We start from the raw sequence: 15301 nt of genomic DNA, 5'->3' as shown, positions 1-15301 counted from the left end.
CTGTTCCTTTAAGGATGTGTAATATAATGAAGTAATGTATTTCTTTTGCATGTGTTAGGTTGAAGGCAGGCTTTATTTGACTGTGGCCTGCCTGTATTTTTTTTATTTTTTTTTAAATAGCCCCTGAAAATATTTATCATTATCGTTTTCCCCCACCTTCTTTATACTATTAATCCATGTGTGCAAGCATCAATCTAAAGCTAGCAGTTCCATTCGGCCTAGCTCATGTTAGAAAAAAAAGATTAGCTGAGAATTTACAAAAAAAAGAAAGAAAAAAGGCAAGTTAAGCCGGGCGCACACGGGCGATTTCCTGTCGCAAACGTATTGCGATTCTTGCACACAAGTCTTCCCTCTCAGGTAGCTGCGTGTGCATGTTATCTGCGACCAGTGGGCGATTTGGGGAGGGGGATGCAAGTCACATGGAAATCACATGACTACTTCACGGGTGGGGATACAAGTCATGTGGAAATCACGCGACTACTTTGTGGGCGGGGATTGGCTTAACCTTTGGAGGTGATCGCTTCGTTATGGCAAAGACGCACACACGGCGATATCTCTGCAACAAATCAGCAACCGGCGATTTTTTATTTTTATTTTAAATTACAGATTATCAAGCAAGGGATGGCACGGTGGTGTAGTGGTTAGTACTGTTGCCTCACAGCAAGAAGGTCCTGGGTTTGAGCCCAGTGGCCGACGAGGGCCTTTCTGTGTGGAGTTTGCATGTTGGTGGCTCTAAATTGACCGTAGGTGTGAATGTGAGTGTGAATGGTTGTCTGTGTCTATGTGTCAGCCCTGTGATGACCTGGCGACTTGTCCAGGGTGTACCCCGCCTTTCGCCCGTAGTCAGCTGGGATAGGCTCCAGCTTGCCTGCGACCGTATAGAACAGGATAAGCAGCTACAGATAAAGGATGGATGGATTATCAAACATGTTTGATACCTGCGATCTGTCACAAGCAACCAAAAATCACCAATCGCAAATACCCACACATGAAGCAATTTTTCGCTTGTGTCAAAACATTGCACGACCAAGCGACGGAAAATCGCCCGTGTGTGCCAGGCTGTAGGCAAACGTGTAACTTTCTTCAAAAAGTAGGCTCAAGCGTGATCCAGGTGGAACTTTTTACACCAGTCATGGATCCCCAGAGAGCAGCACATACCGTATTTTCTGGACTATAAGCCGCTACTTTTTTCCTAGGTTTTGAACCATGCGGCTTATACAAAGGTGCGGCTATTCTGTGGATTTTTCTTCCACCGCTAGGGGCGCTCTAACCGGAAGTAGAATCAAAAATAAGATAGACGAAAAATCAATGCAAAGAAGAATTAGCAGATCTTTAGCAGATAGAACACGCACGACAAATTACTAACTGGTAATTATTTTCAAATCCAGCGAAGATGATTAAAGTGACTTGTGGTTTCAAACACAGGAGAAATGAAGGTAAATAAATACCGGTTATTTTCTCTTGGTTCTGTTCCGTTTTAATCAGCAAAGTTGCTGCTGTGTTAAAAGGCACTGTTCGGAAAGAATCTGTTCAGGTACATACATGTACATTTACAGTACAAAATCGTTCTGTACATGCAGTAAATATCTAATTTTTCAACATAGATATCTGCGGCTTATAGCCCGGTGCGGCTTGTATATCTTTTTTTAAATTTTTTTAAAAAAATAGAGCGGATGCGGCTTATATACAGGTGCGCTCTATAGTCCAGAAAATACGGTAGTTTAGGAACATGTACAAGGTGAAGATCCACCTGAGAAATGTCCAGCTCTTGCTAGTAAGCTTGGCTCAGTACAGCGAAATCTGACAACGAAGCAAAATGGCTGAATTTATTGTGTGATAGCCAAGGTAACAGACTCTCAAACTGTAGACAGATGGTTATTATTTTGTGTATCGTTTTCTGCTCTTGGGGTAAAGTCCATACCATTGAGAATACTGCACAAGGACAGCTGTCCTGTAAGGACAAATGACACTGGGAAGGTGCTGAAAAACAGGGCAGAATGAGTGTTGCGCTTCCAGGACGCCTTTTCAGTTGAAATGTTTTTACAGTGCTGTATTGTGATCGTATTGGACTAAAATATTACAGTTCTTGTTATGAGTGTTTCGTCTCGGCCAGTGACTAACTGTGATGATACTGTGCTGGTTTTGGACACCAGTCAGTATAGAATCAACTTAAAGTCGTGATTGTGACTGTGTGTGTGTATGTGTTCTGAAAAGCCCAGGTAAGCTGACCAGTGCACGATATCTCTGAAAAGCAGAATTTACATTTCATTACTAGAGTGAGAAGAAAGAACAGAGAGAGAGAGAGTGTGCAAGAAAAGGAGATGGACCGATTACCAATTGAGACAGAAACAGAGAGTTGAGGCAGCACGGTGGTGTAGTGGTTAGCGCTGTCGCCTCACAGCAAGAAGGTCGGGGTTTGAACCCCGTGGCCGGCGAGAGCCTTTCTGTGTGGAGTTTGCATGTTCTCCCCGTGTCCGCGTGGGTTTCCTCCGGGTGCTCCGGTTTCCCCCACAGTCCAAAGACATGCAGGTTAGGTTAACTGGTGACTCTAAATTGACCGTAGGTGTGAATGTGAGTGTGAATGGTTGTTTGTGTCTATGTGTATGACCTGGCGACTTGTCCAGGGTGTACCCCGCCTTTCGCCCGTAGTCAGCTGGGATAGGCTCCAGCTTGCCTGCGACCCTGTAGAAGGATAAAGCGGCTAGAGATAATGAGATGAGATAATGAGAATTTTGATAATAAAAAATTTGCCTTCAGTTCTCCTTTAATAATAAGTATACACTGTATTAGCAGAGATTGTTTTTTGTAAAACTACACTACTCGTATGAAATCTCACCACCTGCTGCTCTACACACATTGGCCAAGGCAGAACAATGGGAGAATGATTTAAGAATCTATTAATTTTTAATTAATAACTGTGAACAGATGACTCCATGGACACATTGATGAAACCAAGCAAAACAAAACGGTTATGCAGGTCAGCCCTAATCTGGTTAACACCAGACCATATCACAAGTGAAATATGGTCTGGAATCCGCCTATTGAATTTCTCGTAGAGGAGGTGTGGTTTACGATTGTCAACGGCCGTTTATTGGACATTGTGAATGTCTATCATTTGGCGTATACGTAGCCCATGGCCAATCATGGCAGTTGTACCCGGTGACGTAGTTAGAGCGACGAAGAAGACGAAGAGGCGAAGAAAGACTAACGCCAAACGCTGTTCTTTTTTTAAAACAAACTTTCGCTCTAAACTATTCAGAACAGTGTCTAAAGCTTGATCGAAAGTTTGGTTCGTATCGCTCGCTGCCATGTTAAATGTGATCCGTAAACAGTCCCAAATAAACTACAAGCTTCCGTTTGTCGAGTAGTACGCGTCACCGTCTTTCCACCCCTCCCCACTCTCTGATTGGCTCCCTAACTCAGGCGAGCCTTTAGACCATAGTTTCCATGCTGTCTTTTCAGATCGGAACGATTGTGCAAAGCAGCATGGGATTTCCCAGGCTAGGTCAGCCCCAGTCTGCCATGAGATTTGAACCCAGAACCATCTTGCCGTGAGGCAACAGTAATGTCCACTGCACCACCCTCAGTTAAAGGTTCTGCCTGCAAAGTTGAATTCTGGGCAAAATATTCTATTTCTATTGCTGTTGGAGTTTGAGATGTTTTGCTGCTGTACACACACACCGTGTATCCTAGGTGTAAATGTTTTGCCGAGATAAAACACATCCCACATTTTATGATTCCGGAGACTGCCGAAGGAAGTGAGAACTGTGACCACCGTGGGGCGTGTCTGACCTACTTTTAACCAAAACAAGTTGGCATTGGCCAACATGGCGGACTCCGTTCTCCCGCCAGCAGAAAAGAAAAGGAAAGCCTGCCTAGTGAGTGCAACCGCAAGATAGAGCAAGGTTAGATGATGAAAAGAGAAAGGTTACTGGAGAAAAGTAACCTTCAGGACATCAGAATGATCACATCTCGTCCACATGACATTGTTCTTGCGAGACATAGGAAAATGCCATGCATAATAAAAAAAAAAATTTAATTTCAGATGACTTTGCAGTCAGCACCTTTAAACATATTGCCTGAAAATAAAGACACTTGACAGACTTGAACACCTTAGAAGTGTGACATGAGGACAGTTCATAGCCCAAACTCTGGCCAGTGACTTATTGACTTTTGGGTGGGCTTGATAATGTTTCATTTTGTGCATACCAGATCATGATGATAGCTCATTGTTAATCAATATGGGTTTAAAATACTGTCATGACCGTGTGTAGAGAAAGCTGTTTATGTTATGCTCGACCATCCTTTTTTGGAAAAGCCATTCCTATAATTCTGTTAAGCATGCAAGATTTCTAAAAATCAAATTGTAAACAGAGCTAGCAAAATCTTATATTGTATAGAGAAAGAACTACAAAGAGAGAAACAGAGAGACGGGGACAGTGGGGACAATGACTGGGGGTCACACAGAGTTCATAGACAGAGGCACTCATCAGTGCGTCATGAAAGAGATGGAAAAAGAGACATCATTAACAGAGGACTAAAATAGAAAGATGGATGAACAGAGTGGCGACAAGTGGCAAGTGTACAGGACGTGGGGTGCGCTGAGAGGTGTGGCTTACCATTGTAGGAGAGGCGGGGCTTACTGAGACACATGATGAAGTGAACCTCCATTTCATTGGATGCCACCGACTTGGAGCAAACAGGACACTTGAAGCCTGAAAGACACAGACAGGAACATGTAAGAGCCAATCGATAGTTAGGGCATGCTGTCAATCAAACGGCACAGCTGATCAGAAACCAAAACTCTGCTCCCGCCGTCCTAATACACTTTTTAGTAGGCCATTTTTTGGAATCTGTCTCAATGTTAAAGTAACATATGCACACAATTTTCCACTTCGGCCAGTGCATGATTGGGTTTTCAGGTTCTACTGACAGCAAGACCAAGTAGGCTAACAAACAAGGAAAGCATACAGCTGCTAGTTTAACATTTGTTGTATAAATAATAATAATAATAATAATAATAATAACCAGAGCGTCAGCGACGCAGTAGCTCACATGGCTGTACCATGAGAAACCAGACTCGTTTATAATTAGCGTAGTTGCTCTACATGAGAACAATTAGGACAATTGGATCTTCAAAACAAAACAATCAGAATCAAAATCCATTGAAAACTCAGGGAGGAGTAACAATTTTTGTGAATTGTGGACAGACGGACGGACGACGGACACCATGTGATGGCAATAGCACATGGCCTATGGCCGTGTGAGCGAATAATAATAATAATAATAATAAATAACGCAAACCCCGAGACAATTCAGGGTGAGGCTATAAATTGGATCCATGGATCAGACCTTGAGCCCATCGCATGGTACCATGTGCAAACACATTCACACCCTCATTCACAACTAGGGGCAATTTACACCAGTCAGTCCACCAACTGCCATGTTTTGGAACTCAGAGCACACATCCTCTATTGGAGATTAACACTTTTGCAGAGTTTGGCACAACGTGATTGTTGTGTGATGGCTGGTCATCATCGTCACTGCCAAACCCTATCTGGGTATAAGGTGAACCATGTTTGGTTGACTTGGCCAGAATTGCAGCAGTAGGGTGGCCAGTTCCTTTCTGCACACTTAGACACATTCACATCCATCCATCCATTATCTGTAGCTGCTTATCCTGTGCAGGGTCGCAGGCAAGCTGGAACCTATTCCAGCTGACTATGGGTGAGAGGCGGGGTACACCCTGGACAAGTCGCCAGATCATCACAGGGCTGACACATAGAGACAAACAACCATTCACAGTCACACCTACGGTCAATTTAGAGCCACCAGTTAACCTAACCGCATGTCTTTGGACTGTGGGGGAAACCGGAGCACCCGGAGGAAACCCACACAGACATGGGGAGAACATGCAAACTCCACACAGAAAGCCCCCCATCAGTCACTGGGCTCAAACCCAGAACCTTCTTATTGTGAGGCGACGGTGCTAACCACTACACCACTGTGCCACCAACAAGGGCTGGTAGGTTGTTTTTTTTTTCCTCCCTAATTTACATGTGGTCAATTCCCTCCCACCAGACAGCTCTCACCTATCACACAACAGCTACCAACCAGGGAAGGCGAAGTTCATCACATGCTTCCTCTGAGGTATACGAAACCTGCTGACTGCATTGTTTCGAACTGCTGCTTATACAACATTAGGGGCGGCGTAACATTTTCGGAGGAAAGTGCTATCCGTCCACTTCCGTATGCATGAACTCACAGGCACCCATGACTGACTAGTGTCGCAGTAGTTGACTGGCGAGAGAGAGTATGCCACACCTCCTTCCCTCCCTGAGTGCTCCTGACCAAGGATGACTGTGGCATCATCGGGATTCGAAATTGCAATCTATGGATGACCTGCTGGTGTTTTTATTTCGACAACTTCATTTTGTCCATTTTACAAAATGTTAAAATATTGAACAAGTCAACACCTTGAGGTGAGGGTGTGATTTAGTGATGCAGTTTGCACCATGATTACCTGGTAGCTATATGCTTCCTTTAATTATTAACAGCAGTGACCCATAGTTCCATATTCTATATTTGGAAAATGGTGAGCATTTCATTTCTAGCATTTTTTTAGCTCATCCAGTTGTAGGCCAGGCCAGACGAGCTTACGCGATCGTGTGTCGTCCGTCCGTCCGTCATTGTCCATCCATCCACAATTTACAAAAATCACTACGCCTTCTACAGGATTGATTGGATTTCGATCAAACTTACAGCCAATGTTCCCCAGGTGGGTGTGCATAAAACTTGTCGAAACAGTGGCGCCACCTCTCATATTTACGATTTTATGTACGTCTGAAATTTTTGGGTGACTCGTCACATAAAACACTACTGTTCATAAACTGCTGGGATGTTTTTACTGAAACTCACCCAGAAGACTCTAAGGACATATTCCAACAAGAGTTGTTCACCAAGTGGCGCCACCAGCTATGGACGCGGCTACACAGGGGTCATGTGCAATTCCCTGAAAACCGCTACTCGTCCTACAGGAGAGATTGGATTTTGATCAAACTCATATGGAATGTTCCCCAGGTTGGTATGTATAAAAGTTGTCGAGACAGTAGCACCACCTGTCATATTTAACATTTTATGGGCGGCTGAAATTTTTGGGTGACTCGTCACATTAAACACTACTCTTCGTAAACTGCTAGGATGTTTTCACTGAAACTCACCCAGAACACTCTAAAGACATATTCTAACAAGAGTTGTTCACCAGGTGGTGCCACCTACCATGGATGCGGCTACAGAGGGGTCACGTGCAATTTCACAAAAAATCGCTACTCCTCCTACAGGAGTGATCGGATTTTGATCAAACTCACATCCAATGTTCCCCAGGTTGGCATGGATAAAAGTTGTCAAGAAGGTGGCGCCACCTATCATATTTACAATTTTATGGGCGGCTGAAATTTTTGGGTGACTCGTCACATTAAACACTACTCTTCGTAAACTGCTAGGATGTTTTCACTGAAACTCACCCAGAAGACTCTAAAGACATATTCCAACAAGAGTTATTCACCAGGTGGCGGCACTTGCCATGGATGAGGCTACAGAGGGGTCATATGCAATTTCACAAAAATCTCATCTCATCTCATTATCTCTAGCCGCTTTATCCTGTTCTACAGGGTCGCAGGCAAGCTGGAGCCTATCCCAGCTGACTACGGGCGAAAGGCGGGGTACACCCTGGACAAGTCGCCAGGTCATCACAGGGCTGACACATAGACACAGACAACCATTCATATTCACACCTACGGTCAATTTAGAGTCACCAGTTAACCTAACCTGCATGTCTTTGGACTGTGGGGGAAACTGGAGCGCCCGGAGGAAACCCACGCGGACACGGGGAGAACATGCAAACTCCGCACAGAAAGGCCCTCGCCGGCCGTGGGGCTTGAACCCGGACCTTCTTGCTGTGAGGCGACAGCGCTAACCACTACACCACCGTGCCACCCATAATAATAATCGCTACTCCTCCCACAGGACTGATCGAATTTCAAACTCTCACACAACAACAGTGACTTGTATGAGCTCCAGCCTCATTGAGGCTGTTTTTGTAAATTATTAATTATTCCCTCAGTTTGGTCATGTGCCAAATTCCCAGCCTCTGGAAATAACTAATATTCCTCCGGAAAACATGAATCCAGCAATCATATCTTTTCAAGCTGCATCACAGGACAGCCGAACAAGTGCTAACTTCCACATACATGAGCTCACTGATGCCCACACACTGACTGACACTGGAGTGAGTAATACCATCCCTATCCCTCCCCCCCGACAGCGGGGTCAATTCCCCACTGTGGCACGGTCAAAATTCAAACTCCTCACAACTGCGTGAACGCTTTTCTGTTGCACTACTCAGGAATCTGTACGTTTCATTTCTAGCCACACTGCTCCTTTGAGGATCGTTTCATTACTTTAACAGGACGGCACTGAGCTCACAGTCAATAACACAACCAATAATCACAGCAAACCAGCTCTCAGTGTGCACAGACAAAATCAAATCAGAAAGCACAAAAGCAACGTCAGGTTTGTTGGAAAACAACAAACAATCTGCAACAAAGGCTGTGTTGAATTCTCAGAAATTACTCGGAATTGCAGTTAATGTCGAGTTTCCCATCCTCCATTACGACACATTAACTGCTAAACTAGGTTAACGTGTCCGATTTAAACGTCTCATCTCGCTGACAGGTGCACGAGTGACGTACTTGAGTAGATTAAGTGCGTCAACTGCGCAACAGGTGTTCAAATGTGTCAACTCTGGTTTTGTTCCAGTAGTGTCACAAGCCTGCAACATGCTGATACGCAGTCACCTGGAACATCAACGGGCCCATCAACACCATCAGTCGGCAGTCAGGAACGGCTGCGAGACATATCACGTGTTCATCATTAGACAGCTGAAACGATTCGTTTAGGTCGTAGATGAATGCAGGACAATCTTTAGCCATGACACATTGCTAGCTCACCAGTTTATTTTAACTTACTGAAACTTTCTCTTCACAATATTCCTAAGGACTGAATGATTCAAAAAATGAATTCTTGTTCTTTCACAGAAAGTTGGGAGGAAATAAGACAGTCAGTGCCCACAGTCTGTCCTGAAATCCACACGCTGGGAAAGCTTTTAGATTACTGACACAAGTACAGTGTCTTGCAAAAGTATTCATCCCCTTTGGTGTTTGTCCTGTTTTGTCGCATTACAAGCTGGAATTAAAATGGATTTTTGGAGGGTTAGCACCATTTGATTTACACAACATGCCTACAACTTTAAAGGTGCAAACTGTTGTTTTATTGTGATACAAACAATAATTAAGATGAAAAAACAGAAATCTGGAGTGTGCATAAGTATTCACCTCCTTTCGTATGAAACCCCTAAATAAGAGCTGGTCCAACCAATTCACTTCATAAGTCACATAATTAGTTAACTAAGATCCACTAAGATCTGCAATAAAAGTGTCACATGATCTGTCACATGATGTATGGATAAATCAACCTGTTCTAGAAGGACCCTGACTCTGCAACACTATTTAGCAAGCAACATGAAAACCAAGGAGCCTCCAAACAGGTCAGAGACAAAAGTTGTGGAGAAGTATAGATCAGGGTTGGGCTATAAAAAAATGTCCCAAACTTTGACTATCCCACGGAGCACCGTTAAATCCATTATAGCAAGATGGAAAGAATATGGCACCACTACAAACCTGACAAGAGAAGGCCGCCCACCAAAACTCACAGACCGGGCAAGGAGGGCATTAATCAGAGATGCAACAAAGACACCAAAGATAACACTGAAGGAGCTGCAAAGATCCACAGCGGAGATGGGAGTATCTGTTCATAGGACCACTTTAAGTTGTACACTCCACAGAGTGGGGCTTTATGGAAGAGTGACCAGGAAAAAGTCATTGCTTAAGAAAACACGTTTAGAGTTTGCCCAACAGGATGTGGCAGACTCCCCAAACACATGGAAGAAGATTCTCTGGTCAGATGAGACTAAAATTGATCTTTTTGGCCATCATGAGAAATGCCATGTGTGGCCCAAACCCAACACCCTGAGAACACCATTCCTACAGTGAAGCATGGTGGTGGCAGCATCATGCTGTGGGGATATTTTTCATCTGCAGGGACAGGAAAGCTGGTCAGGACTGAAGGAAAGATGGATGGCACTATATACAGGGCAATTCTGGAGGAAAACCTGTTTGAGTCGGCCAGAGGTTTGAGACTGGGATGAAGGTTTACGTTCCAGCAGGACAAGGACCCTAAACATACTGCTGAAGCTACACTGGAGTGGTTTAAAGGGAAACATTTAGGTCCTGGAATGGCCTAATCAAAGCCCAGACCTCAATCCAATTGAGAATCTGTGGCATAGCTTGAAGATTCCTGTACACCAACACAACCCATCTAACTTGAAGGAGTTGGAGCAGTTTGGCCTTGAGGAATAGGCAAAAATCCCAGTGGCTAGATGTGCTAAGCTAATAGAGACATACCCCAAGAGACTTGCAGCTGTAATTGCTGCAAAAGGTGGCTCTATAAAGTATTGACTCTGGGGGGGTGAATACCTATGCACACTCCAGATTTCAGTTTTTTCATCTTAATTATTGTTTGTCACAATGAAACAATGTGCATCTTTAAAGCGGTAGGCATGTTGTGTAAATCAAATGGTGCTAACCCTCTAAAAATCCATTTTAATTCCAGCTTGTAATGCGACAAAACAGGACAAACACCAAGGGGGATGAATACTTTTGCAAGACACTGTAAAAGCTTTTTTTCCTTCAAATAGTACCTCCAACATTTTGAGGGTCATCCGGTTAAGGTCACCAAAAAGGTCAAAATTGTTTTTGTTGTGGCTACTGCTTCATATCGCAGCGCTAGCCACTATGTCATTGTGCTGTAAGAATGTAACAGTCGTGCACTGCGCATGCACATACACGTGTTCCGATTAAAATGGCCGGTGAGTGTATACAATTCGGTTCGCCATTCGAAATAAATGGACTAGACTAAAGAAATCGCTTTCAGACATGTTTATGCTAATTACAGAGGGAAAGTGCGTTCCACTGAGCTCTAGCACCGGGCCATTTTCGGGAAATAAGAGTTTGGGTCATGGCGACAGCGTGTGTATATCAGCCTCGATTCGGAGGTTTCAGTTTCGAAAACTGTAAGAGGTAAGAGTCGAATAATATAAAGTACTGACATTTGGTATATTTTACTTCTGTGATTTTTAAATTGTTCATTTTTGGATTACGCGTCATTTTTGTGGTGACTGCCTCATAGAGTAAATATATATGCTATATTTACTGTATGGACATGGGATCTGAAAACAGTTTTATTTATAAGCAGTAGCCACATGCACCAATAGGGTACCTTTTTTTTTTTCGCGATATCTTCCTTCATATTCATCATAAGTGCTACCGGGCGAGGTTTGTTTTGCCTGGCAACACTTGTATAACTTGATATTGTTACCCTACAAAATGCATTATAATTCATGTCATTACACGGTTCATTTGAATACTCAATTCTGATTGGTCAATTATGGCATTCTACACTCCGTTATAAAATCCTTTTTTAAAAATCAATATTTTGTCTCAAAATAACAATTTATTTTCTAAGTAGCTACGTAATAAGCAGAATAATGTACACTGAGCTGCGGTGGGTTTCCCAAAAGCCTCTTAACACTAAGAGCATCTTAACTAGGAGACAGAGCGTTCATTGTGATGCTTGCTCTACCATTTAATGATGATCTTTGTGCTGTGATGCTTTTGGGAAACCCACCCCTGGTCATTATTAACCATTTATTAACCTCACTTGTTCAGCCTATATAAATATCTAAATATCAGACTGAGGTCTTGACAGCATGGCTCGGTCCGCACAAAAAGACAGAGGAGGTCCGATATTCTCCCATAAAGACCGAGCAAGCGAGGTTAATAAGGAGTTTATTATATGGCTTTTTTATTTCTAAGATTAAAATAGATCGTCATTATAATGAGGCCTGACGTTGGTTTCAGTTGCATCATATTTGTAACGTAGTTGAGTCACGCATGCAGAATAAACGGCTAGCAGTTTCAGAACTGAATTTCTGTTAGCGGTTAGCAGTTTCTGAATGCTCTTCCTTGCTCATTTCTCGAATAACACTGTGACTTGTTTGTCTTTCGGCCATTTTTGATTCTGTTTTTTCCACTGCATCTTTTTTTTTTTAAACAACATTGAAAGCCAGAAAGCACCTTGGAAAGAAAGTCTATAATCGCCCACAGGCATTATGGGGAAATTCTGCATGCCAAGGAACCAATCAGAGCGCATGATTTTAGCAGAAGTCGCTCATGCCATATAATAACTCAAAATAAACCTGTTCACGGTGAGTCAACATCCTTCAGCTTCGCATCAAGATCCAGCATCACCCTGTCATGGTTTATTTCACATTAGTATAGGAAATCGTGTACGCTGATTGGTCGGGAAATTCGGACTATTTCTCGATAATCACCTCGAGCAACTTGGCAAAATGGCGGCCAATCACTTCGTCACTGTAAGTGAGGAAGAATTACACATTATGAAAGAAAATGCTGTTCCTAAAAGCACTGAAGATGCTATGAAGTTTGGCCTAAAACTATTCAAAGGTGCGGTGGGACTGTGATTTATTTTATCGATTTCAAAACAAAGTATTTTATGTGACTTGGCATAGATAAGTGACACAAGTCTGCGCTGCACCGTTATTACATTTGCATGCCGCTTTTGAAGTTTGAAATAAATTATGCTTTTAATACAAATTTTTTAAATAATCACCTGTGTATTTTTACTGAAACAATTATCCGCCTCAGACTCAATGAATATTGGTGAATAACAACCTCGACTTCATCTCAGATATTATTCACTGATATTCACTTTGCCTTCGGTGAATAATTGTTAAATAATGACCACCTCGCTGTAGATTATGCTTTATTTAATAAGAAGATCAAAGCCATATTGTTATAATGCACTAACGACAAGCTCTGAGATCTCATCTCATCTCATTATCTCTAGCCGCTTTATCCTGTTCTACAGGGTCGCAGGCAAGCTGGAGCCTATCCCAGCTGACTACGGGCGAAAGGCGGGGTACACCCTGGACAAGTCGCCAGGTCATCACAGGGCTGACACATAGACACAGACAACCATTCACACTCACATTCACACCTACGGTCAATTTAGAGTCACCAGTTAACCTAACCTGCATGTCTTTGGACTGTGGGGGAAACCGGAGCACCCGGAGGAAACCCACGTGGACACGGGGAGAACATGCAAACTCCACACAGAAAGACCCTCGCCGGCCACGGGGCTCGAACCCGGACCTTCTTGCTGTGAGGCGACAGCGCTAACCACTACACCACCGTGCCGCCAAGCTCTGAGATAATTTCTGTTAATACAAGTTTTAATGCCTGCTACTGTATTCACAAGAACACTTAATATGCTTTATATTTAAATGCTTTATAAAGTAGTGTTATGTATGAAACTATAACTACTTACAATAAATCTGTATAACTGCTCATAACTGGCTCATAATCACACACATTTACATAAACTCATTGGTGTGTGTCTGAGAAAAAGATTTTAAACTTAATGGATATTTTCACAGAAGATTAAAACGATGACCAACAGCATGATGTCTCGTCCTTTTTTTGCTATTAATTTGCATGTCAGAACTACTTTTCAAAACTACTTCACACATGAAAGAAGCTACTGAAGAAAAACCATCAGACCTTTGACCTTGCTGTGACCTTCACCCTGTCTGAATCAAATCCAAAATGGAATCAGTTCGTTTGCTGGTTACAGTGAGAATTCCATATAAATCCTACAAACAAAAACATTCAAGCACTGCGCTAACAAGAATCTCTGATGGATGTTTGGGAAATTTAAAGGAGAACTGAAGTCATTTTTAAACTTGCTTTATTTCTTAATTAACGTGTTATTCAAGTACGTTTTCGGTTTTAGTAACCTTATATCGTGACTCGTATTGGCAACTAATTGCAATTAAATATTATACTTATCGGCCTATTCGGTTTTTAGCCATGTTGAATTTAGTTCGTTTGGTCCACGGCAGGCGTCGCTTATCCGCGCGATCTTCACCAGACTTGTGCGAGACTTCGAAACGTGAAGTGTCAGCCAGGTGTCAGCGCCGCCATTTTGAAAACTGTTTTCCAAACGAAATATTGCACAAAAACGAGTTTAAATGACGATTACTGCCTACTTTTTTCAAACTTTCCTGACTGCTATCAAAACAAGCAAAACTTCCGGCTTGATTACATCAGCATTCGAAAGAGGGCGCACGCGTCTTTTGACGACGTTGGCAGATGTTGGTCACTTTGATTTCCGCTGTACGTTTTACTTCCGTCCTACGATGTCTCGTACAGGTCTCAAGGAATCTCGTTTACGGCCATTTCTTTGACATATGGACTGATATATTACAGAGCATATTTCAAACACTCAGAACTTGCTATAGCAGTGACAAAATAGCGATAAAAAATGCATTTCTATATTTAATAAAATGAGATAAACAGAATTTTGATTAGTGTGAATGGTTGTCTGTGTCTATGTGTCAGCCCTGTGATGACCTGGCGACTTGTCCAGGGTGTACCCCGCCTTTCGCCCGTAGTCAGCTGGGATAGGCTCCAGCTTGCCTGCGACCCTGTAGAAGGATAAAGCGGCTAGAGATGATGAGATGAGGTTGCTGTGAGGTGACCTGACGCAAAGCGGAGTTCCCGTTAGTAGCTGAAAGTTGATTATTTTATAAAGACTCTTGTCTCTGCGAGCCTACCACACAGATTTAATACTTGTCATTTTTAGGGCATACCTAACAACGTGTTTTCTTTCTCTCCCCCCCCATCTGTCCCTCTGAGTTACATGTTGATCCTGGGATTGAGATGCTGGCCTCTTCTGCCCCTCGGACCTGCTTGATCCATCCTGGTGCCCTGTGTCTGGTCGGAGTTTTATCGCACCGCTCCTGTGAAGGACGGCCCCATGAGGACAGTTGAGGGTTATACCTGTTAAAACTGTTAATATTATAGTCAGGCTGTCTGTTGTTGCCCAAATGAGGATGGGTTCCCTTTTGAGTCTGGTTCCTCTCGAGGTTTCTTCCTCATGTCGTCTGAGGGAGTTTTTCCTTGCCACCGTCGCCACAGGCTTGCTCATTGGGGATAGATTAGGGATAAAATTAGCTCATGTTTTAAGTCGTTCAAATTCTGTAAAGCTGCTTTGCGACAATGTTTATTGTTAAAAGCGCTGTACAAATAAACTTGAAACTTGA

The 15301-nt window shown here is 43.0% G+C and overlaps 1 protein-coding gene across 2 annotated transcripts in view; it reads right to left on the bottom strand.

Moving 5' to 3' along the window:
* Positions 1–15301, bottom strand: part of znrf1 (zinc and ring finger 1) — a 114068-nt gene that overhangs the window by 22593 nt on the left and 76174 nt on the right. For both annotated transcript variants that reach the window (XM_060928227.1, XM_060928226.1), the window contains exon 2: positions 4620–4715. In XM_060928227.1, the coding sequence (XP_060784210.1) occupies positions 4620–4715 (96 nt within the window). The remainder of the gene's footprint in view (positions 1–4619; positions 4716–15301) is intronic.

The sequence above is a fragment of the Neoarius graeffei genome, chromosome 8, assembly GCF_027579695.1.
Source record: "Neoarius graeffei isolate fNeoGra1 chromosome 8, fNeoGra1.pri, whole genome shotgun sequence".
Lineage (NCBI taxonomy): Eukaryota > Metazoa > Chordata > Actinopteri > Siluriformes > Ariidae > Neoarius > Neoarius graeffei.
Note: the sequence above shows the minus strand (reverse complement) of the source record. Positions and strands in the feature narration are given on the sequence as shown.